Source organism: Ranitomeya imitator, chromosome 3 (genome assembly GCF_032444005.1).
Source record: "Ranitomeya imitator isolate aRanImi1 chromosome 3, aRanImi1.pri, whole genome shotgun sequence".
Taxonomy (NCBI): Eukaryota; Metazoa; Chordata; class Amphibia; order Anura; family Dendrobatidae; genus Ranitomeya; species Ranitomeya imitator.
This window is the reverse complement of record NC_091284.1, coordinates 254,671,948-254,695,391: the sequence shown is the minus strand read 5'-3', so window position 1 is coordinate 254,695,391 and position 23,444 is coordinate 254,671,948. Positions and strand designations below refer to the sequence as shown.

The 23,444-nt window shown below is 41.2% G+C and overlaps 1 protein-coding gene across 2 annotated transcripts in view; it reads right to left on the bottom strand.

The window, feature by feature from the left end:
* The window catches only part of ACACA (acetyl-CoA carboxylase alpha), a 575,142-nt gene that overhangs the window by 483,391 nt on the left and 68,307 nt on the right, over positions 1-23,444 (bottom strand). For both annotated transcript variants that reach the window (XM_069756397.1, XM_069756396.1), the window contains exons 13-20: positions 22,581-22,742; positions 21,413-21,576; positions 17,796-17,946; positions 17,451-17,554; positions 16,889-16,970; positions 8,990-9,135; positions 6,404-6,554; positions 2,388-2,522 (exon numbers count right to left, since the gene is read on the bottom strand). In XM_069756397.1, coding sequence (XP_069612498.1) covers positions 2,388-2,522; positions 6,404-6,554; positions 8,990-9,135; positions 16,889-16,970; positions 17,451-17,554; positions 17,796-17,946; positions 21,413-21,576; positions 22,581-22,742 — 1,095 coding nt within the window. The remainder of the gene's footprint in view (positions 1-2,387; positions 2,523-6,403; positions 6,555-8,989; positions 9,136-16,888; positions 16,971-17,450; positions 17,555-17,795; positions 17,947-21,412; positions 21,577-22,580; positions 22,743-23,444) is intronic.

Below are 23,444 nucleotides of genomic sequence, written 5' to 3'. Positions count from 1 at the left end.
TCGGTCATTCAATATAGTTCACTAGAGCCGGACAATAAGTGGGCATTGGCTTCGCTGGACGCAGCCAAGGCTTTTGATTCCCTTGAGTGGTCTTTTTTAATTGCATGTCTACGGAAATATGGGTTTGGGAATAAATTTCTGAGGGATAGGTACATTATATGCGAAGCCTGGGGCGCGTATGGTGGTAAACGGCTCTATGTCTGCACCATTTTCTTTGCATAGGGGAACTCGCGAGGGATGCCCTCTCTCCCCAGCTTTATTTGCCTTGGCAATAGAAGCCTTGGCAATACGGATGAGGTCCTCTGTAGATATTAAAGGGATACATATTGCTGATCGGGTGGACACTATAGGTCTTTATGCTGATGATATGGTGGTGTTTATGGACCAGACAGAAGATACATTACCAAAAGTAATAACGATGATTGATAAATTTAGTAAGTTTTCTGTCCTATATATAAATTGGGATAAGTCTGCTCTGATGCCTCTCTCCCATACCCCAATGCCATGCCTTGAAACCCTCTCGCTGTTGCCCATTGTCTCCAATTTTAAGTACCTCGGGATACATATGTCCCAGAGCAGTCACCTAGATTTGCATCTCAATATATATCCATTAATTGACGTGGTTAAATCTAAATATGCTACCTGGGACAAGCTCCCGCTATCTGTAGCTGGTCGTATCAACCTGATCAAAATGATTTTACTCCCAAAATTGAGCTACTGTTTTCAACATAGTGCCGTTTCAATACCTAAATCTTTCTTTGCAACCCTAAACTCCCTTACTACATCCTTCATATGGGGGAAGGCTAGACCTAAACTTAAATTATCCACCCTGCAGAGACCCAAACAGGGGGGCGGGGCGGCCTTGCCGGACTTCTATCTATATTACCTTGCTGGGCAGGCCAAAATGATAAGTGAGTGGATGCCCGGGAAATCTCTTCCCAACTCTGAAAGCCATATATTACATTCAGCTAAAGTTGATTGCCCGCTGGGTTTTTTAGAGATGGAGAAAATTGCTGTCCCTCGTTTGCTTCCTTTGCTTCGCCTGGCACGATCAATATGGAGACAAATTAAAAAAGTGACACAATCTGTCGATATAGCAGCCGAAATGCCGTTATGGAACAATGGTTATTTTCCGGGATTATTGGGCCACCCGTCTACTGAATTTTGGATATCATATGGCGTCCTCACGGTGAGCAATATACATAGCCAGGGGATTTTTGTTTCTTTTGAACAATTACAAAATACTCATAATATACCGAAGTCTCAATTTTTCCGCTACCTGCAATTAAGATCTGCTTTCCAATCACATGTACGAAATACGGGTGCGGGTCGAGCTTTTCAACTCTACCGTTAATAGGAATTCTTAATTCACAGGGCCCTCAGGGACTCATTTCCTCTTTATATACCTATCTGATATCCATAGGCGAAGTATCTACCATAGATTCAATTAAGGGAAAGTGGGGGAGGCTTCTTCCAGATACACTAGGAGAAGAATGGGATGAAATCTTGGAATCTCCAACTAAGGTTTCCCCATCAATCAATAATAAGATGATCCAACTGTATATAATTTATCAATCTTATTTGACCCCGACTCGTCTTTTTAAAATGGGCCGTCTTCATTCATCAGACTGCTTGAGGTGTCACTCTAGTGACGCAGATTTTATCCATATGTTATGGAAGTGTCCTGTTATTTTTAAATATTGGAGAGAAGTGACGGTACTATTGACATCTTTGGTGTCGATCCATGTTCCACTTGAGCCACTGGTATGTTTGTTTGTAGTATGGGAGGCGGAGGCTTGGGATCACCACACGGGAATTTTTCTGAGGGAGTCGCTGTTTATGGCACGAAAGGTGTTGGCGCTGCGTTGGATGGGAGGTTCTGGTCCATCTCTTAGAGCATGGGTTGACTTAGTAAATTCAATTATTCCGTATGAGCGGACGCTATATCAGAATAGGGGTTGTTCAACCAAATTTGAGAAGATATGGGGAAGATGGAATTCATCCTGTCATACTGTATAAGTTAAAATGATTCAGTATACGCATAAGAAAAGGGTGTATGATTATTTAGACACTATTTACCCACAGAGCGGAATTTATGTAGAACTCTCTCTCGTAAGCGGCATTATGTTAGTATTAGAGGCTTTAGTAGAAGTTAATGTAGTTAAGGTTTAAAATAAGGCATTAATGATCAACATGCACAGTTTATTATCTTTATAATATTTTATACATGGCTATGTATGGTAATTTCCTGTAATCAATGGATAATGATGAATACAAGCAAAAATGTGTATGATCTATCCTGAAATCAATAAACGAATTAAAAAAAAAAAAATACATTTCTAAGCAGTACCCCGGCACCATGAAGCTTTACTTGAATAATATCCTACCTGCTGAACTCTGCTGGGGTCATCTAGCTGAAGTTTAGCAATTACACAGCCAGGCTCAAGAACAGCCCCAGGGCGCTTCACATAATGGATGCATCCTGACTCCATGGCTGTCAGGGTCATCACCATCTTCATGACCTGTTATAGAATGTAAGATTTCAGTTACTTCAGTATGTGAAATACATTTGTTACACTAGGAAATACATGAGCAGTTGAGTGCCAGTTATGGAAGATCTTTTAGCCACGATTCATTAAAGCTTTCATGCCAGAAGTCTGATGTAAAAGCTCTAAAAAGTCGCAAACTTTTCGAGAAACTCGGGAGTTGCATCCAAATTTGAAAACTTTTGCAGTTTTCTTGCCAGTGTCTCGCAGCTCCATAGAAACGGCACGGCAGTGGTTTTACGCCACAGCTTGATTAATTCTTGACAAACTCTGGCGTTCTGTATGCTAGAAATCTCACTACAGTGCCTGACTGAAGTACAATTTATGGGGCAGCGCACGGAGATGCCCACCACTCATCATACACTGCTGATTCATGAATCAGGAGCCCCGGACACCAGCACGCCCTCTCATCGAGACCGGTGAGAAAAACGATATTCTTGGTTAACTTGGCCCTTTGTATTGAAACGTATACTAATCATGGTATTTAGTGAAAATGTAACTTTTCTTATCAATAGGTAAAACTTGTGGCTCTACTGTATTATTGAAAACTGGCCTGTAAAATATGGCTTTGTGAAAGTATGACCCCCAATTCCAAAAACTTGGGACGCTGTGTAAAAAAAAGAGAGAAAACAAGAGTGCAATGATTTGGAAATTTCTTATAGCCATGTTATATTGACAACAGAATATAGGACATTTAACAGAAGTGGAAAGTGAGATATTCTTCCATTTCATTTTAAAAAATATTTCATTTAGAAATTGATGGCAGCAATATATCTAAAAAACTTGGGACCGAGACATATCTACCATTGTGTAGCATCCCCTCATTTTTTTAAAGAACAGTCTGTTAACATCTGGGAAGTGAGGAGACCAATTGCTGGAGTTTTCTTACAGGAATCTTGTTCCATTCTTATCTAATGTAGAATCTCGTAGCTCAATTGTCCAGAGTCTTCTTTGTTGGGTTTTAATGTGCCAAATGTTTTCTATTGGTTTAGGCTATGTGCACACGTTGCGGATGAGCCTTAGGAATTTCTGGTGCGGATTCTGCCTCTCCTAGCAGAAAACGCACCTGTGGATTTGTCGCGTTTTTTGTGCGGTTCTGCAGTGTTTTTTGTGTGTGTTTTTGCTGCGTTTTTTTTGCGGATTTGCTGCGTTTTTTACCTCTGTGGTTTTCTATAATGGAATGGGTACAAAAACGCTGCAGATTCACTTAAAAAAAAGTGACATGCTACTTATTTTAAACTGCAGCGTTTCCGTAACGTGTGCACAGCATTTTTTTTCTCATTGATTTACATTGTACTGTAAATCAATTGCGGATCTGCAGCATTTCTGCACCTCAAAAAACTGCTGCGGATCCGCAGAGAATCCACAACGTGTGCACATACCCTAAAGGGTTTGGACTGCAGGTGGTCAGGTCATCACCCAAACTCTTCTGAGAAACCATGCTATTGTGATGGATACAGTATGTGGTTTAGCATTGACTGACTGAAAAATGAAAAGGGCTTCCCTGAAATAGACACTGTCTGGATTGGATCATATGTTGTTCTAAAATCTCTGTATAATGCTCAGTATTGATAGTGCCTTTCAAGATGTGTAAGCTGCTCATGCCAGAGGAGATTAAGGTTTTTGAATGGGCAGCACGGTGGCTCAGTGGTTAGCACTGCAAGGAGTTTGTATGTTCTCTCCGTGTTTGCGTGGGTTTCCTCCGGGCACTCCGGTTTCCTCCCACATTCCAAAGACATATTGATAGGGAATTTAGATTGTGAGCCCCATTGGGGACGGTGACGACAATGTTTGCAAACTGTAAAGCGCTGCGAAATATGTTAGCGCTATATAGAGATTATTATTATTATTAATAATAATAATTGTGTGCTAATAAGCTGCATGGTTCCTCTCCTACATGGAGTCTGTGGTTTCCAGAAAGAATTTCATATTTTGATTCATCTGACCACAGAACAGTTTTCCATTTTGCCTCAGCCCATTTTAAATGAGCTTTGGTCCAGAGAAGACGACAGCGACTCTGGATTGTGTTGATATATGGCTTCTTCTTTGCATGATCATGTCCCTTTCCCTTGTGCACATGGATTTCTCCGGAGTCTCTGAATCTTTTGATATTATGTACTGTAGATGGTAGGATATGCAAATTTTTAGCAATATTACACTGAGGAACATTTTTCTAGAATTGTTCCACAATATATGCAGTTGTTCACAGATTAGTGAACCTCTGACCATCTTTCTTTCTGAGAGACTCTGCCTCTCTCACATTTTTCTTTTGTTTTTATACACATTGGAAAATGGGTCCTCCAGTTTATTAATACCACTTAACTTTTGTAACTCATGCCTTAACTTTGAGATGTGCTGCTACCATCAATTTTGTAAAGTAATTAATTTTTCAAATGAAATGGAAAAATGTCTACGGCCGGGGTCACACTAGCTTATTGCATCCCAAGCGAGAGCATTGGACGCAATATGCTAATGACCCTCGACTCCTGTTCTGCTGTCAGCAGGAGCCGAGTGTCATGTGTCTGTGCTCCGAGCCTCACACAGAGAGCGGATCGGAGCACAGCTGCGGAGGAGGCGGGGAAAATAATTTCTCCATCTCCTCCATTGCCGGGGTCAGCGTATATTGCACATCACTCGGATGATATCTGAGTGATGTGCGTTGTCTCACTCGCACCCATAGGCTTGTTATCTGTCATTCTTGTTATCTTTAAATTTTACAAAGAGTCCCAACTTTTTGGGAATTGAGATTGTATAAGATGATAAGTATGGGATATAAACAAAAAAGCAGATGAGCAAAACAGGTTCTGAGATACTGTATCATTTATACATAGCTGGTTACAGGTCTAACCAATTGTCGGTGGACTTAAAATAAAAAAAATGAATAATAATTGAGATTTTTAAATAAAATAATTAAATATGTGCTGCTTTGTTTCAGGACTTGTGGCATCACGTGACTGGAGCAGTTTGTGAACTGCTGACTGATTATTTGAATAGTTAAGTCAGCCCCCTTCTTATTTGTATAGTTAGGGTAAGTTCACACAGGGCGTTTTTGCTGCTTTTTATGCTAATTTTCAGATGCTTTTTACAGTACCAGAAAAGCCTATGAGATTTCAGAAATCTCATGCACACACATTGTTTTTTTGTTCATTGCTGCGTTTTTTGGACATAGAGCATGTCACTTGTTTCAGCTTTTTTGCTGCGTTTTTGCTGCCTTTTTCTGCTTTTTTCACCCATTGACTTGAAAGGGTCTTGAAAAAACACAGCAAAAATGCAGGTATCATTATTTGCTGCGTTTTTGCGTCTGAAAATCCAAGGACATTAACATGGACAATGAGAGAAAAAAACGCACCAAAAATGCACCTAAACCTGTGTTTTTGACGCAGCTTCTTTCCTGCCAAGAAGATCAGGTTTTGCTGCAGAAAAAAAAGCCGCAAAAACGCCCTGTGTGAACTTACCCTCAGTGTGGGGGTGGCTTAGCTGATCGCTGCTCCCGTTGCGGTAAATTGAAAAAATACTCCCAGTGCGCAATACATGAAAAAGGAAAGAAATGGTTTATGAACTAATGTTAGTTTGCCGAATAGTATAGAACTTGAAATTAGATAAATTCCTATTTCACATGTCATTATGCAATTTCCTGTTGTGAACCCACTTAAGTGTTTGAACACAGATTGCAGTTGCTTGCTAGTACTTACAGTGATTCCTTAGTTACTGCAGGTTTCTGTAGTCATCTCTATCTAGTTATTTGGATTGCTAGTGGTAAAGCTTTAAGCAGGCACTTTTAATAATACATAAGACAATATTACATTGCAATTATACAAGCTTACTTAAAAACAGCAATAATTATTGTTGGGCAGTACCTCAATCTCAGCATAGCACTGCCCTGCAAAGACATGTCCCCCATCCTCCACCACATACTGAATAAGTTTGCCGGCAGAAGGAGAACGAAGAATGGAAGGATCATTTTCCTTTTCAAAAACACATGTTTTATTTCCGATAGTGATACGGTACCTAAAAAAAAAAAAATACATTAATTAAACCTACAGGAAAGCCATACAAGATGTGTGCTAGAGGCCACAGTGTTCTGGATGTTTCTCGCGGAGACCACCATCTAACACAGAAACACAGATCTCGGAGCTTGCTGTAGCACAAACCTTCTTTGCAGATAAAGTAGTAAGGAAAAGCCGTCAAGCTCCCCCACTAATGACAAACTGCCAAGTAGCTGAAGTAAGGGGAGACCACAGGGGAGGGAGCCCCCATTTCCTCTGCCACATTTCCTGTTAATTTTGAAAGAGGTTGTCTTCTACTTTAGCATTGATGGCCTATCCTAGCAATAGGACATCAATGTCTGATTGGTCGGGGTCTGACACCCGGCACCCTCGACGATCAGCTGTTATCGGTGGCGGCCAGCCGGGGCTACGAGCTTGTGGAGCTGGCTGTCTTATGGTAGTGGCCGCTGCAGGGTACTGTGCGGAAATAGGAGGTGGATCTGTAGTGCCAAGCTCTGGTCACTATCATAAGACAGAGCAGCTCCGCAACTGAGTACTTCCAGCTGGCAGCCGCCGCTGACACCAATAACAGCTGATTGGTGGGGTGCCAGTTGTCGTACCCCAACCGATCAAACAGTGATGACCCATCACAAGGATAGGTCATCAATGATAAAGTAGAGGACAACCTCTTTAAGCCTACAGATAATTTTGTGGACTGAAAAAGATCCACATAATACTCTGTAAAAAAATGTTACATAATTTTGCAATAAAGCGTTTATTCCCAAAGTGTCTGTGCAGCGATCATGAATATGGTTTCAGGAATGTTGCAGGGAGGGAGCATTGACACAAACAGGAGGTAAAAGCAGTTGGCACCACTTTAACTGTCAAACAGAGCGGAATGCTGGCAGTCTGCATATTACACAGTCAGGATTTGACAAGATGTATTCTTGGCACAGAAAACTCTTTTAGGCTAGGACCACAAGGCGCAATTCTCAGGAACGTTTTGCAACACAAACATCTGTGCAGCTTGCCTGTCACTTGCTGTCGTGCGATTATTTTAGAGCTCTGAGTTTGCTGTCAATAAAACAGCCAAGTTGCAAAAAAGTTGCAAGTTGTTTGAACATACTGAAGTCTATGGCAAGTGTGTTGCATGGGACTTGTGACCAGAAACAGAAGATCCCACAAATTTGCAAACACTTTTCTTGCAATTTCATTGCACTCTGAATTTTGTTCCCGTTTTCCAGTACATTACATAATAAAAATCAATGGCGTTGTTCAAAAGTACAACTCGTTTCACAAAAAAACAAGCCATCATATGGCTAGATTGATGAAAAAAAATAAAGTTATGGCTTTGGGAAGAAAGGGAGCAAAATATGAAAATGCAAAAATTAAAAATGGCCTAGGGGGGGAAGGGGTTAAGCTATCACTTAGTTTTTTTATTACATACAAATGTTCTATCCCTTTTTTTCCCACTTGTTGAGCAGTAGTATAATGTAAAACAGTATTTTTACTGCGATTTTTTTGCGCTTTTTTTTTTTCTTTTCACTGTAGGTGACCATTTTATAGCACAATTCATTCCGGAGGCAGGGATACCAAACAATTGGCTATTTTTGTTTTTACATGAAAAACATTTATTAACAAAACAATTCTCAGAGATTTTTGCGTTCTATATGTACAACAGAGGACTATAATTTTCAGTTACTGTTCAAGTTTTGGTTTTTTTGTTTTGTTTTTTTTTACTCTTTAACCTTGTTCTTGCGTATTGCGTATTGCACATTGCAGGGCATTAGACCTGTTAGGCTAGGTTCACATTGCGTTAATGGGTGTCCGCTAGCGGACTCCGTTACATGGCGCAATTGTCGCAATTAACGCTATGTAACAGATCCGTTAGCGCACCCATTGACTGCAATGTGCTAACGGATCTCTAGCGCATGCCATTTTTGGCATGCGCTAGCGATGTCCCGTTCTTTTCGGACAGACCTCGGACGAGTCTTGCAGCGTCCGAGGTCCGTTCCTTGCTAGCGCAGATCGGGTATCTGCTCTAGCAGGATCGCCAAACGCGATCCCTTTTGGGACATTGCGTTAGCACAATCCGCTAGCGTATGCGCTAAACGGATTGCCCTAACGCAATGTGAACCTAGCCTTAGTTGTACACTGACAAGCAGCCTGCAAGACCCTGCTTAAGGCAGGACCTAACAGACATTGTACCTTGCAGATGCAGTGGAGTGTTGCCACAACTTTAAAGGTCTATTAGGCTGAGGAAAATAAAGCATTATACTCAGCTATGCTCATCCACCACTCCATGGAATTGCTTCCTCACCGCATGACCACAATGAGTAGGAGCTTGAATGGAGTGGTGGCTGAGGACCAGGAAGTCAGTTTAGTGATCAGTGAGTGGTAGGGGCCTGCTACGAGCAGACTTTTAGGGATATACAAAAAAGCATAACAATGTAGTACCGGTCAATTTCCTCTTTAATATACGTAGTATAGCTGCTGCCATCGTAGGATAAGAGTAGACCACCATCACTCAATCTATGTACATCTACTTCAACATAGGAGTTGTTCATTATCACAACGTAGGAATTTGGAGACTGACGTGTAACCTGAAATTTCAAAAAGAATAATGCATACATTAACGCTGGCCAATATAGAGTATAACGATATTAATGCAATCATTTGAACGCCATGGGTTACAGCCATTATGAATTCCAAAATACTGTACAAGGGTTGGAAGATAGTCGATCCACAGTGCATATAAAAAGTCTACATACCCATATTAAAAAGCCAGGATTTTACTTTTTCCATTTTTAATGTCACCCATAAAACCATCAAAAACCAAGCTGAAATCATTTTGAGGGGAAAAATAAAAATAACTAAAGCAATGTGGTTGCATAAGTGTAAACACCCTCTTATAATTGGGGATGTGGTTGTGTTTACAATTAAGTACACAGCTGCCATTATTTACAGTGATTTGGATTAACCCCATATGAAGTTCTAGTAGGATTGTTCTGACATTTTCATACTTGCGTTTCACAGAATAAAGCCATGGTCAGAAAACAGCTTGCAACACAGCAAAGGGATCTCAGTGTTGAAAGTTCATCAGTTGATCAATCAGGATAATGGTACAAAATAATTCCATAGCATTAGAAATACCATGGAGCACTGTGAATACAGTAATCAATAAGTGGTTTAATTTGGCACAACAATTACATTACCTAGAACTGGACATCCCTGAAAAGTTGATGAAAAGACAGTAAGAAAATGAGTCCGAGAGGCTGCCAACAGGCCAATAGCAACATTAAAGGAGCTGCAGGAATTTATGGCAAGTACTGGTTGTGTACTGCATGTGACAACAATCTCCCATAGTCTTCATATGCCTGGATTGTGGGCTAAAGAGGCAAGATGGAAGCCTTTTCTTATACAGAAAAACACCTAAACTGAGTTATTTTTTGCCAAGACCTACATAAAGTCTGCCAAAAGCATGTGGGAAAACATGTTCTGGTCTGATTAGATCAGGGTTGAACTTTTTGGGCATAATTCCAAAAGGTACGTTTGGTGAAAATCCAAACACTACTTATCACCAAAATAACACTATACCCATAGTGATACATATTGGAGGCAGCATTATTCTTTAGTTCTGCTTTACTGCATCTGGAACAAGGGCTTTATTAGATGTGGAGGGAATTATGAACAGTTTCAATTTGTCAATTTTGCTGAGAGCCAGATTACAGGGATGTGTAAATTATTAGGTTGTGTGCTGTAGTTTCAATACAATCAGTGTTTTATCAGCAGGAGATTATCACTAGAGGACTATGTCTCACGTGCAAACCAGTCAGGCTGTGTAACTCCACCACTAATTGACAGCTTGCTGACAATTCACAGTGTGCACAGGAAGCTGCTAATCAGAGGTCTTGATGTGGATTTTACAGCCCAGAAATCTTAGCTCTGCTACAACTACATCAGATAACACAGGGATTCTGTGAAAACTGCACCAAGCAGTAAGTGACACATCCCTAAAATCAGGCTCTCTATCTCTACATTGTATGGCTATCGGATTCAAAAACCTGCTTACAGATTCCCTTTATAACCTATGCAACCACATGAATATTAGTTATTTTTCTAATTCCCATCCAAAAAGATTTCATTTTATTTTTCATTTGAATAGTACAGAGTATGGGTGACATTAAAGATGGATAAAGTAAAGAATGTAAAGATTTGAACACTTCTCTTCCAATTGAAGAAGTGTCTTTTGTATGACTGGGCACAGGTGCATATACCCATTGTGTTAGACATGAGAGAAATGCAATGGAGGGGAAAGCTGCAACGTCTATAAGAATTGGCATTATCTTCATCCAAAAAGAATTACGCAGACTCCCCTATTAGCTATTAAAAGGGCTGTCAATAGAAGAACAAGAACAAATTGATTTTCAGGACCCCGATCCCACGGCCACGTCAGTAGTTTGTAGCCACTTTACGGAGGCTCTGCAAACCTCCTCTTACCTGCCGTGATCGCCAGCGTCTCTTCTGATCAATAGGCCCGGTGAGAGGCCGTGTGTGCAACATGCTGCTACAATGACATTGCAGGAGCCTTTGAGTCAGAAGACCAAGCAACAAACTATTGACGTGGCTGCTGACCAGGGTCTGGTGAACTCATTCACTAATCTCTAGTTGTCAATCATTTCATCTGTTGCAGACAAAAAAAAACTTTAAAGAGTAACAGTCATTTTAATTTTTATTTAAAACTATCAATATATGTGAAAATATTAGTTCTTATCAGAGAAAATCTGCTTTTTTGCCTTGTGGATTGATAATTTTCAAAATTCTCTATTCACATGTAAAATCTGTTTTCAGTGAAGACACATTTTTACATCACAGACATAGAAAATGACAGCTGCTACTGATAGGCTTCTATGTAATCTGAGGAAAGAGCAGCCTTGACTACCTCCTCACCTCTTAAGGTACCTTCACACATAACAATATTGTTAACGATATCGTTGCTTTTTGTGACGTAGCAACGATATCGTTAATAAAATCGTTATGTGTGACAGCGACCAACGATCAGGCCCCTGCTGGGAGATCGTTGGTCGCTGAACAAAGTCCAGAACTTTATTTCGTCGCTGGATCTCCCGCAGACATCGCTGGATCGGCGTGTGTGACACCGATCCAGCGATGTCGTCACTGGTAACCAGGGTAAACATCGGGTAACTAAGCGCAGGGCCGCGCTTAGTAACCCGATGTTTACCCTGGTTACCAACGTAAAAGTAAAAAAAACAAACACTACATACTTACCTAACGCTGTCTGTCCTCCAGCGCTGTGCTCTGCATTTCTCCTGTACTGGCTGTGAGCGTCGGTCAGCCGGAAAGCAGAGCGGTGACGTCACCGCTCTGCTTTCCGGCCGCTGTGCTCACAGTCAGTGCAGGAGGAGTGCAGAGCACAGTGCTGGAGGACAGACAGCGTTAGGTAAGTATGTAGTGTTTGTTTTTTTTACTTTTAGGATGGTAACCAGGGTAAACATCGGGTTACTAAGCGCGGCCCTGCGCTTAGTTACCCGATGTTTACCCTGGTTACCGGCATCGTTGGTCGCTGGAGAGCGGTCTGTGTGACAGCTCTCCAGCGACCAAACAGCGACGCTGCAGCGATCTGGATCGTTGTCGGTATCGCTGCAGCGTCGCTTAATGTGAAGGGGCCTTTAGGCTACTTTCACACATCAGTTTTTTGCCTTCAGGCATAATCTGTCTATTTTTGAAAAAAACGGATCCGTTTTTTTTTTTTTTTTTGCTAGATCCGTTGTGACTTCCTGTCCCGGGGATGAGAGAGAGAGAGAGAGAGAGAGAGAGAGAGAGAGAAAGAGAGAGAAACAGAAAGAAAGAGAAAGAGAGAGAAAGAAAGAAACAGAAGGAAAGAGAAAGAGAGAAAGAGAGAAAGAAAGAAAGAAAGAAAGAAAGAAAGAAAGAAAGAAAGAAAGAAAGAAAGAAAGAAAGAAAGAAAGAAAAAAGAAAAGAAAGAAAGAAAGAAAAGAAAGAAAGAAAAGAAATTCTGGATGGATCTGCCAAAAACCGGATGAAACATGTGGCCATCAGGCACAATCCGGCGCTAATAAAACTCTATGAAAAAAAAAACAGATCTGGCAGAAAAAAAAAAACGGATCCGTTTTTTTTTTCAAGACTCGCCGGATTGTGCCTGACAACAAAAACCTGATGTGTGAAAGTAGCCTAAGGTCATGTTCACACGTTGCGGTTTTTACCACAAAACCGCAGCGATTTTGCCGCTGCGGATCCGCTGCAGTTTCCATTGTGTTTACAGTAACATGTAAACCCTATGGAAACCGCAAACCGCTGTGCACATGCTGCGGGAAAAACCGCGGGAGAACGCAGCGGTTTACAACCCGCAGCATGTCACTTCTTTGTGCAGAATCGCAGCGGTTCTGCACCCATAGGAATGCATTGATCCGCTTACTTCCCGCATGGGGCTATGCCCACCATGCGGGAAGTAAGCGGATAATGTGTGGGTGGTACCCGGGGTGGAATAGAGGAGACTCTCCTCCAGGCCCAGGGAACCATATTTGTGTAAAAAAAAAAAAAGAATTAACCTGGGGAAAATTATGTCATTATATTCAAAACCCTCAGCTCGTGTTAGAGTCAATGGATCTTTGTCCGATCGTTTTTATATTCAGAATGGTACTAGACAAGGCTGCCCGTTGTCGCCCCTATTATATGTTTTAGTTATTGAGCATTTGGCTAAGGCTATCCGAGTTAATGACAGTATCTCAGGGTTTCAGGTTGGAAACTCTAACCATAAAACAGCCCTATTTGCCGACGACATCCTCCTCTTCGTCTCTAACCCAGTCGTCTCTTTTCCAGTGCTTATGAAGGAGTTCGAATCCTTCAGGGATTTAAGTAACTTCAAGATTAATTACTCCAAAACTGAGGTCCTAAACATTTCTCTATCTTCTTCCGTGGTGGCTTCCTTGAAGCGGACCTTCCCCTTCAGATGGCAACAGAATCAGATTTCATATCTCGGGGTGAACCTCACCTCGGATCCTCTTCAATTATTTTCTTTGAACCATCAGGTCATTTTGAACAAGGTGGGATCCCTTCTGGAGTCTTACGGCCCATTGAGGCTGTCGTGGCTCGGTAGAATTCAGGTTGTTAAGATGAATATCCTGCCGAGATTTCTTTATATCTTTCAGGTGATTCCCATTTGGCCACATAAATTGTTTTTTATTAAAATTAAAATACAGACCTTGATTTCCCGTTTTATCCGGAAGGGCAAAACACCGAGGGTGAGTTACAAGGTTTTATCTAGGCCACGCCAGTTTGGTGGGGTGGGTCTACCCAACCTCCGAAGCTATTGCAGGGTGGCCATATTAGTTCGCCTCTTGTACTGGAAATATAAAATTAAATTTAAAAAATGGGTAGAGTTGGAACAAGCATGGTCCGATTTGCCTCTTCATTATCTTCAGTGGATCCCAAAGCAATATGCTCTTCAACGGGGGAGATTTTCTTTCCTAACCTCAGAGGCTATGAGGGCATGGCACTGCAGTGGTGTGAAGGGGTCTGCTCCTTCTGGGGCCAGCCTTCTTACACCTATTTTTTGCAACCCGGCATTTCCTCCGGGCATTCACAGGAAAGCCTTCATGGGTTGGAAATACGAGGATGACATACGGGTTGGTGATATCCTACAGCGTGGCGAGATTCCCACCCTCTGTTCCCTCCAAACCCAATCTCCCTCCACTAAACTTCTTTGGTAGGAGTACTTGCAGGTCCGGTCCTTCCTGGCATCTTTGAATTTGCCAAGGGGTTCGCACTGTAGACTCTCTCCCTTGGAACTGTTGTTTGCGGGTGGAGACGCCCCGAGCAGGGGAATCTCTTCCCTCTACTCAATTCTTTCAACACCTGACTCTGACACAAGGCTCTATTTCCAGTCTGCTTGGGAGAAGGATTTGGGGCGGACTTTGTCGGATGAGGAATGGGAGCGTTGCTTCCTGATGAACCATAAACTCCCGAGTTCCAGTGAGGCCTCGGAGAAGGGGTATAAACTGCAATATAGGTGGTACCTCACTCCTGACAGGTTACACAAATTTTCTCCCTCAATTTCAAACTGCTGCTGGAGGTGTGGAAATGGCATTGGCTCCCTTTTGCATATCTGGTGGGGCTGCCCCTTGATTAGAACATTCTGGGACCAAGTGTTCCGAAATTATGGTTTGATCACAGGCAAGCACATCGCCGGTACTCCGGAGATAGCATTGCTCTCCATGATTCCCGGTTCGGTGGGATCCCAAAAAAAGGACATCCTTAAGTTTTGCCTAGCGGCTGCTAGGACGGTGATCCCCCGCCGATGGCGAGACCCGGTTCCCCCCGATGTTGTGGAGTGGTTTTCAGAATTTGAAACCATCTTTAGGTTGGAGGAAATTGATGCAGACCTTTCACAGACAAGGGTCTCCTTTTTAGGTATCTGGACTGAATGGATTTTATTTAAAGATTCTGCTCATTTCCCTGACCTGTTTACCTGATACGCCTGTCTATTCTACAGTTGATTACTAAGCTATTTTTCTTTTCTTTTCGTATTCTCATTTTATATTTCTTTTCTTGAGCCCCACCTACTTGGGATCCCCCCTCTATTTCCTCCTCTTTCTATCTTCCCCCTGGGTGAGCTGTTCTCCTTCCACCAGTTTGGTGTGATAGGTCTGTACCATGATTTACCAGTTACTTTTATAATTATAATGATACTATTTGCGTGCATGTCACGCTCTTGGGGACATGGACGAACTGATTTTAGGTATGCTTTCTTTTATTTACGGTTTTGAAAGTCCTCGCCTGTTGCGGGGGCAAGGAGTTATTGCTTATAAGTTAAAGTTACCGTAATCCCTCTAATTTTTCTTTTTTCTTTTTTTTCTTTTCTCTCTTTTATGTAAGATTTATGCAAGGTTTGTGAACGAGTGTTTTTTGTGTTACTCTTCTCGAATTGTATATTATAAGAAAAAGTACTTTGCTCATTGTCGTAGTTTTTAACTACTGTTTTTCTTGTAAAATTCTCTTCTCTTTAATAAAAATATATTACACAAAAAAAAAAGAATTAAAATAAAAAATAATGATATACTCACCTCTCAGCGCTGCACGCGGCCGTCCGGTCTCAGGTTTGCTATGCGAGCAGGACCTGCGGTGACGTCGCGGTCACATGACCGTGACATCACGAAGGTCCTTCTCGCACAGCATCTTTGGAACCGGACCGCCGCCTGCAGCCCTGAGGGACATTATTTTTATTATTTTTAACATTACTATTGATGCTGCATATTGCTGCAATATGCAGCATCAATAGTAGGAGTAAAATCCCACAGCGGAACCCGCAACACAAACCGCGATAAATCTGCAGGGATAACCGCAGCGGGTTTGCCCTGCAGATTTATCAAATCCGCTGCGGGAGAACCCGCAGCCCCCTTCCTACGTGTGCACATAGCCTTACGCTCTACATAGACTCCGGTCAGCATGAACTGTCATCTCTAATGTCAGCAATGTAACAATCTTTATTCACAGAGCACAGATTTTACAAGCAAATTGAGAATTTTCAAAAGGAATCATCTATCCACACGGAGAAAGAAGCACATTATTGCAAAGCATGGTGGATCAGTGGTCAGCACGGGGGTTCTGGTTCAAATCCCACCAAGGACAACATCAGCAATGAGTCTGTATGTTCTCCCCGTTTGCGTGGGTTTCCTCCGGGTTCTCAGGTTTCCTGTCACACCCCAAAGACATGCTGATAAGGAATTTAGATTGTGAGCCCCAATGGGGACAGTGATGATAATGTCTGTAAAGTGCTGTGGAATTAGTGGCGCTATATAAGTGAATAAAATAAATTAAAGTTAACATACTTTCATGTGTAATATTGAGTTATGAAAAAAAATGGTGGTTACTCTAAGTTTAGCATCCCCCAAAAAAAACATATATACTGTATATTAGTCCCAGAAACAAGCAATGAGCTACATAACTTATTTAGTAAAAAGCATTAATGTAAATAAACAAATCAATAACTTAAAAAAAAAATATTCCATTCTAGCAACAATATGTGTTTGGTCCAATAGATGGCGCTACTTTCCTTTCTCTTAAAAAGAGCAGTAAAATTTGGAGGAAGGTAAAAATCGGCAAATATTCCTAATGCAGCAGCAATGTAATAATAAAATAATCTGTTTCTTAACCTCATTTTTAGCACTGATACAAAGTGACAAAGATGACATACCTGCTGTAAGCAAAATCATAGATAGACTTCAGGAACACTTAATTTTTCTTCGCTTTTTCTGTGTGTTTTTGGGCAAGGGGGGAGGGAGTGGAGAATTACAGCAATATACAGCCACAGATTACCTTAAGCACGTATTTCTTCCCCTCGTAGATTAATTCCACATCTACAGTGTTTAACAGAGTATGCGCCGGTAAGACTTGACCCCTGAAATTATAGGAAATGAAAGGTAAGAGATTCACATTTCACCATTAATCAGCTTGCAAACATAACTCCCGAGTTGTAGAAACTGCATATCTTGCTACACTGATTCCATAACTCCCATTTATTTCTATCGGAGAAAGGCTATGCTCACCTCCGCCAAGGCCATTGACTATAGTGATGCTGACGAGTGACAGTGCACTCTGCCCGCGTTATTTTAGGCCAACTAGAGGCGGGCAGCAAGGAACACCCCACTTTGAAAAGAGGAATAGTATCCCCAAATATACACATAAATATTCATAAGGGATGCATAAGGAACCCACTGCTAATATGCAATTTGTAGACCCCCCCAGAAGTATGATTTCATGGGGCATCATGAAAGCGGATATGATCCCTTTAAAAACTAGAGCAAACACATGTATTTCTTTTATAATGAAATAAATCCTTTCCAATCGATATAATATAACCAAGGCCTATAAAGTGTACCTTTCCAAAGAGTGCAGGAAGTTGGAGACACTATTTCTAAGGCTCACATCGGCCACGTGCAAGGCTCCACATACAACTCCGAGCATCGTGTCAGGGCGTTCGGCCTAGGAAACAGGAAACATAAGCACGAGTGATGCTGGATGCCATGCTCTGCCCCAGTCTACCAATGCAAAATGTTAGCCAACTGAATGCAAACAACAAAGGGTCTCCGAGGTTTTGTACAGAGCATTTGGTTGTAGAACTGCAGATGTTTGTCTTCCGTAAAGCACCGTGGCTACTGAATTCCCCAAATGTGTATTCTGAGATGCGCTATATACAAACAGCTATAAATCATCATTTTCTTACCTGCACTTTTTCGGAGATCAGTCTGTCCAACCAACCTGTGTCAATTCTATTGTGCTGAAAACTTTCAGTCTCCAGAAGTTTTATCAAGTATTCTACAGTTGTTCGAAAATCTCCTCGGATGGACAATTCCTTCAGAGCAACCACCATATTACTGAGGAGGAAATACAACTATCAAAATAAGCGTACAGACAAGCTAAACAGAGGGAAAACTCCAACAACTGCCTACACCTGTAGATTTACAGTAGGCCAAGTGAGATGCGAGTTACTGTGGCAGAACGGGGTAACATACTGGAATGCCTAAGAGTGATGGTGCGAAAGCAAGAACTTCGGACATTTATACAAATATATATATTAGCCTAAATCCAAGATCTAGCTAGCCCATCTTATCAAACTTTTGTTATAACAAATATTTTGGCAATTTAACAAAAAAAAAAAGTCGCCTTCCATAAATCCTAACCAGGCAGACCATATGCCATGCATTGCACAAATGGTTTTGCATTTCTTTTGTTTGTTTGTTTGTTTGTTTCTGATGTGTTCTTTGGTGCCCAGGTATTTTGATCTTTATTGAGGAAAAAACGGCACTAAGAAAAAAAAAGGCAAGGATGGTAAAAAAAAAAAATGAGGAAAAAAACACACTGAGTGAATGAGATTTTAGAAATCACATTCATTTTGCTGTTACTGTAAAAAGATGCATATTTTTTGTACAGAAAACACTCAGAACAACTGCTTGTATTTGTAAACACACCCTTACACAGCAGATAAGACCCCATACCTGAATAATATAGTTTCATAGTTTTTAAAGTGGAAGGTAGACTTAAAGGGGTATTTCCTCATGTGCAGGTTATTGCAGTAGCTTAGTTATCCATGGCTACGACCACTCAAAGTGACAGTTGTTAGTGGTCATAGCCATGGATACCTAAGATGCAATGACTGCACATGGGGAAAGTGACATAGCAAATCAGAAGTACTATACTACATTTCTAATTGAAAGTATTTGCTCACTATTATTACATACTACATATTGGGACAGGATCTTGGACATGGGAATACCCCTTTAGACTAATGTGTTGATCCAGAAAAGGGCAAAAACCCACTGGGGCAGAAACTATTAGCCCCATATGATGGGAAAAAGTCCTTCCCGACTCCACATACAACCCAGTTCCCTGGATCAACGTCCCATCACACCAAACAAAGTTGCAAATATAGAGATAAATGTCAGCCTCTGATTTCTTATTTGGAAAGTGAAATGTTGGCGAGTGTAATTGATAGCGCCATCAATTGCTGTTGGTAGCTATTTTGTCATGGCATTTGTCCATCATTTACTTGCACTATATAATAAGGGTTTTCTTCTCAGATCTTAACCCATCAGGTGAACGGAGACATGTGTTCCAAGGCACAATGTTTCACTTCTTCTAGTGACTGGTTTTGTCCATCTATGGACATGTATGGATTCACTAGATGCAGTTTTACCATGCCACATAGCAGCATACAGAAAGCTCACAGCTCATAATTACAGAGCTATGGGAACCCATCGTAAAGGACAACTGTAAGACTGGGTGCAGACGATCAGGAAGTGGCAGAGCATGCTCGCTGCGTCCAAAGCGCTGCCATCTATTGAATGCAGATGAATCCAGATGTGTTCACTGAACTGTGTGGAATCACCGCGTTCAATAAAGTCTGTGGGTGAAATTTCTCAAGAGAAATTGATATGCTGCGGTCTGGAAAGACGCGACGCATGTCCGTCTTCGCAGGTGATCCACAGGAATCTGTGGACGAATAGTAGACATGGGATTTCTTGAAATAAGTACCGTATATACTCGAGTATAAGCCGAGATTTTCAGCCCATTTTTTTGGGCTGAAAGTCCCCCTCTCGGCTTATACTCGAGTCATATACCCGGGTGTCAGCAGGGGAGGGAGAGCGGGGGCTGTGTAATCATACTTACCTGCTCCCAGCGCGGTCCCTGGCTTCTCCGGCGCTGCAGATTCTTCCTGCACTGAGCGGTCACATGGCACCGCTCATTACAGAAATGAATAGGCAGCTCCACCCCCATAGGGGAGGAGCCGCATATTCATTTCTGTAATGATCGGTGCCATGTGACTGCTCAATTACAGGAAGAAGCTGCAGCGGCGGAGAAGCCAGGGACTGCAGGGACCGCGCCGCAGCAGGTAAGGGGAGCGCAGCGCTATAATTACCTGCTCCTCGCTCCGGCTCCATCTGCAGCGTCCTCTAGCAGTGACGCTCAGGTTAGAGGGCGCTGTGACGTAGTCAGTGCGCGCCCTCTGCTGAGCGTCAGTGCTGGAGACGGAGCCGCACGAGGAGCAGGTAATTATTGAAAGCGCCGGCGTCCTGAGAAGAGAGGTGAGTATGTGATTTTTTTTTTTTTATGGCAGCACCAGCAGCATTCTAAGGAGCACCTATGGGGCCATAAAGGTGCAGAGCATATATGGGGCACAGCATTATAAGGAGCACCTATGGGGCCATAAAGGTGTAGAGCATATATGGGGCACAGCATTATAAGGAGCACCTATGGGGCCATAAAGGTGCAGAGCATATATGGGGCACAGCATTATAAGGAGCATCTATGGGGCCATAAAGGTGCAGAGCATATATGGGGCACAGCATTATAAGGAGCACCTATGGGGCCATAAAGGTGCAGAGCATATATGGGGCACAGCATTATAAGGAGCACCTATGGGGCCATAAAGGTGCAGAGCATATATGGGGCACAGCATTCTAAGGAGCATTTATGGGGCCATAATCAAAGGTGCAGAGCATATATGGCACAACATTATAAGGAGCATTTATGGGGCCATAATCAAAGGTGCAGAGCATTCTATATAGCACAGTTGTATATGGAGCATCTATGGGGCAATAATGAACGATATGGAGCATCTATTTTTATTTTTGAAATTCACCGGTAGCTGCTGCATTTTCTACCCTAGGCTTATACTCGAGTCAATAAGTTTTCCCAGTTTTTTGTGGCAAAATTAGGGGGGTCGGCTTATACTCGGGTCGGCTTATACTCGAGTATATACGGTAAGTAGCGTCAAACTCACAGCAATTACTGACTGTGTGCACATACACTAAGCATAACGTTTCAACCCTCATAAGGTCACATTGCAGCTTACAATCCAAGGCGCAGGTGGGGACCTTCCCTGGACCCAGGTGTCCTTTTACAAGCAGGATATACTTTGTACTGTTCAGTGAACTTTGCCAACAGCGACTATATGAATAAGACCCTACGAGGGTCGAAACGTTATGTTCTTGTCACCTCACCATTTTCTCTATCCCTGCACCAATTCCTTACTCATAAATTGTGTTATCGCTGCATCTACATTTGTACAATAAAGTCTTCACAAGCATCTATCAAGAGAGTTTGGTGATTGAACATTACTCTATTATGGGGATTGCCATCCCACTTCACCAGTGCCTCGGATCTCAGCAAGAGTGCTCGCTACACTACCCGTCTGCACATACCCTAAGACACAGCCCTCAATTTACCAGTAGCCTTTCTAACAAAACTCCCACTCTCGTTTGCTGCGCATTCCCTACTTTACTCATTGATACAGTGGAAAAAAAAAATAAACATTGTAATTAATTAGAAAAAGACACTCACGAAATGGCTTCTTCTCGGTTCTCTCCCCAGGAGAAACAGTGGCCAAACTGAGAATCGGCAAATTCATGGAGACCTCCTGCCGCAGCAACACTAAAGTAGCCCCAGACATTCTTGCTGCTGCGGAAATTTAGTTCTTGAACAGTCCCAGAGCTAGGTTTAAAACCCTAGGAGAAACAAATGAGGATTTTTTAAATATATTTAAAAAGTATAACCAAAATTTGTTCAGCACAATGTAACCACTTGGAATGGTGCGACACCGCTGCATGCTGGGCACTAAATTGCCATGGCAAATGTATCGGGCAATAATGACAATAATGTAGAGAGATTTAAGCTTATTTGGTTTCTTTGGGATTCCTTTTGGTCCATGTAAAATATGTATATAACCTCTATGAGATGGATATTAATGGGTCGCAACTAGAGATGAGCAAACATGTTTGGAAAACGATTGCTGAATTCGGATATGCTATATTTGTGCCATATTGTTACTCTATTTGTGCCAAATTTATGTTTGACGATCGTTTCCAAACACATGCGCTCATTTTTTGACACCAATGGCGTTTGGCGAATATTGCAAATACAATATCCGCTGGCAATCGTAATCTGAACCGAATATTGAAAAATTCGCTCAACTCTAGTCACAACATTCTATATCATATCCTGCCTTATCCTTTTCTCCGAGTCTGTGTGTTTGTTGGGTCATGAGTTTTTACTATTTAAGTACTTGAAAAAGTATTATAGAATAATATCGGTTGACAACCTATAAATGATAGCGAAAAATTTAAAATGGCTTTTTTTCTTTTCCTGTAAAAATTGAAAAATGTATTTCAATAAAAATAAAAATCTAAAAACAAAAAAAAAGGCCCCAATTACCAGTGTGAAAATTGCAAGGGTACTATTACATTTTTTTTAAATAAAAATTGTGAAATGAAAAAAAAAAAAAAAGAAGAAGAATACATGACGGAAGGCTCAGAGCACATACAAAGGATATTGTTAATTCCCAAATAAATTTATTTTTTGTTATTATATATATATGTATGCAAAAAAATATATACAAAGTCTTTAGATTAAAACATACCACACTCTAAGTATAAATTATATACAGCATTATTCTATTCTATTGGTGAAACACACAGGAAAGAAAACATTGGTGACAAAACATTTGTGTTACCTCATCTGGATTTTCACTTGTAATGCGGGCTGCAATTACATGTCCTCTAGGGCAGGGAGCATTTAGCGAGTTATCAAAGTCAATTAGTGTGTCTCCCCAAGCTGTGACTCCATAAAGCATCCGAATATCCTTTATTCTATGAAGAGGGATTCCCATAGCAATCTGTTGGAAATTTATGAACACAAGAAAAAGACTTAACTTTGCAATTGTGTCTACTAATATTAAGAAACACACATGGACAAAATTGTTGGCACTCTTCTAAAGTAAAAAAAAAAATCCCACCATGGTCATGGAGATGACTTGAAACTGACAAAAGTAAATTTCAATCTAAATGTACGTAATGTCAACTCATTACAATCAGGCATTTATTTTGAATTGAGGTTTAAACAGAAAAGTTTGAAAATAATTTTAACATACGGTAGATACATGAAAAAGCTAAGGTGTTTCCTGTAATTGCCGTGGCATCGCTGTACATAGCACAAGCAGATGATCGCCGCTTCAAAGGGACTGACAAGAACAGTGAAAAGTAACAACAAAAAAGTTTTGAAAAATATGAATTAAAAAAACCCATAAAAAGTTCAAATCAACTACCATTTGCCCCATTAAAAACAAAGACATTACATTTAAAAAAAAATGGGCACATGTGGACTCAGAAAAGTCCAAAACACAATCAAGAATGCCAAAAATACATTTTTCTGGTTGCTGAAATTCCACAAAAAATGATGTAACATCCTACCTATCCCAAAATAATATAAATAAAAAGGTTACAGGTCTTGGAAAATAGAATAGCGACAACTCAATTTTTTTTTTTTTTAATTTGTTTTTTGTTTTATTTCGCCACTAAAATAACAAAAAAGGGACATG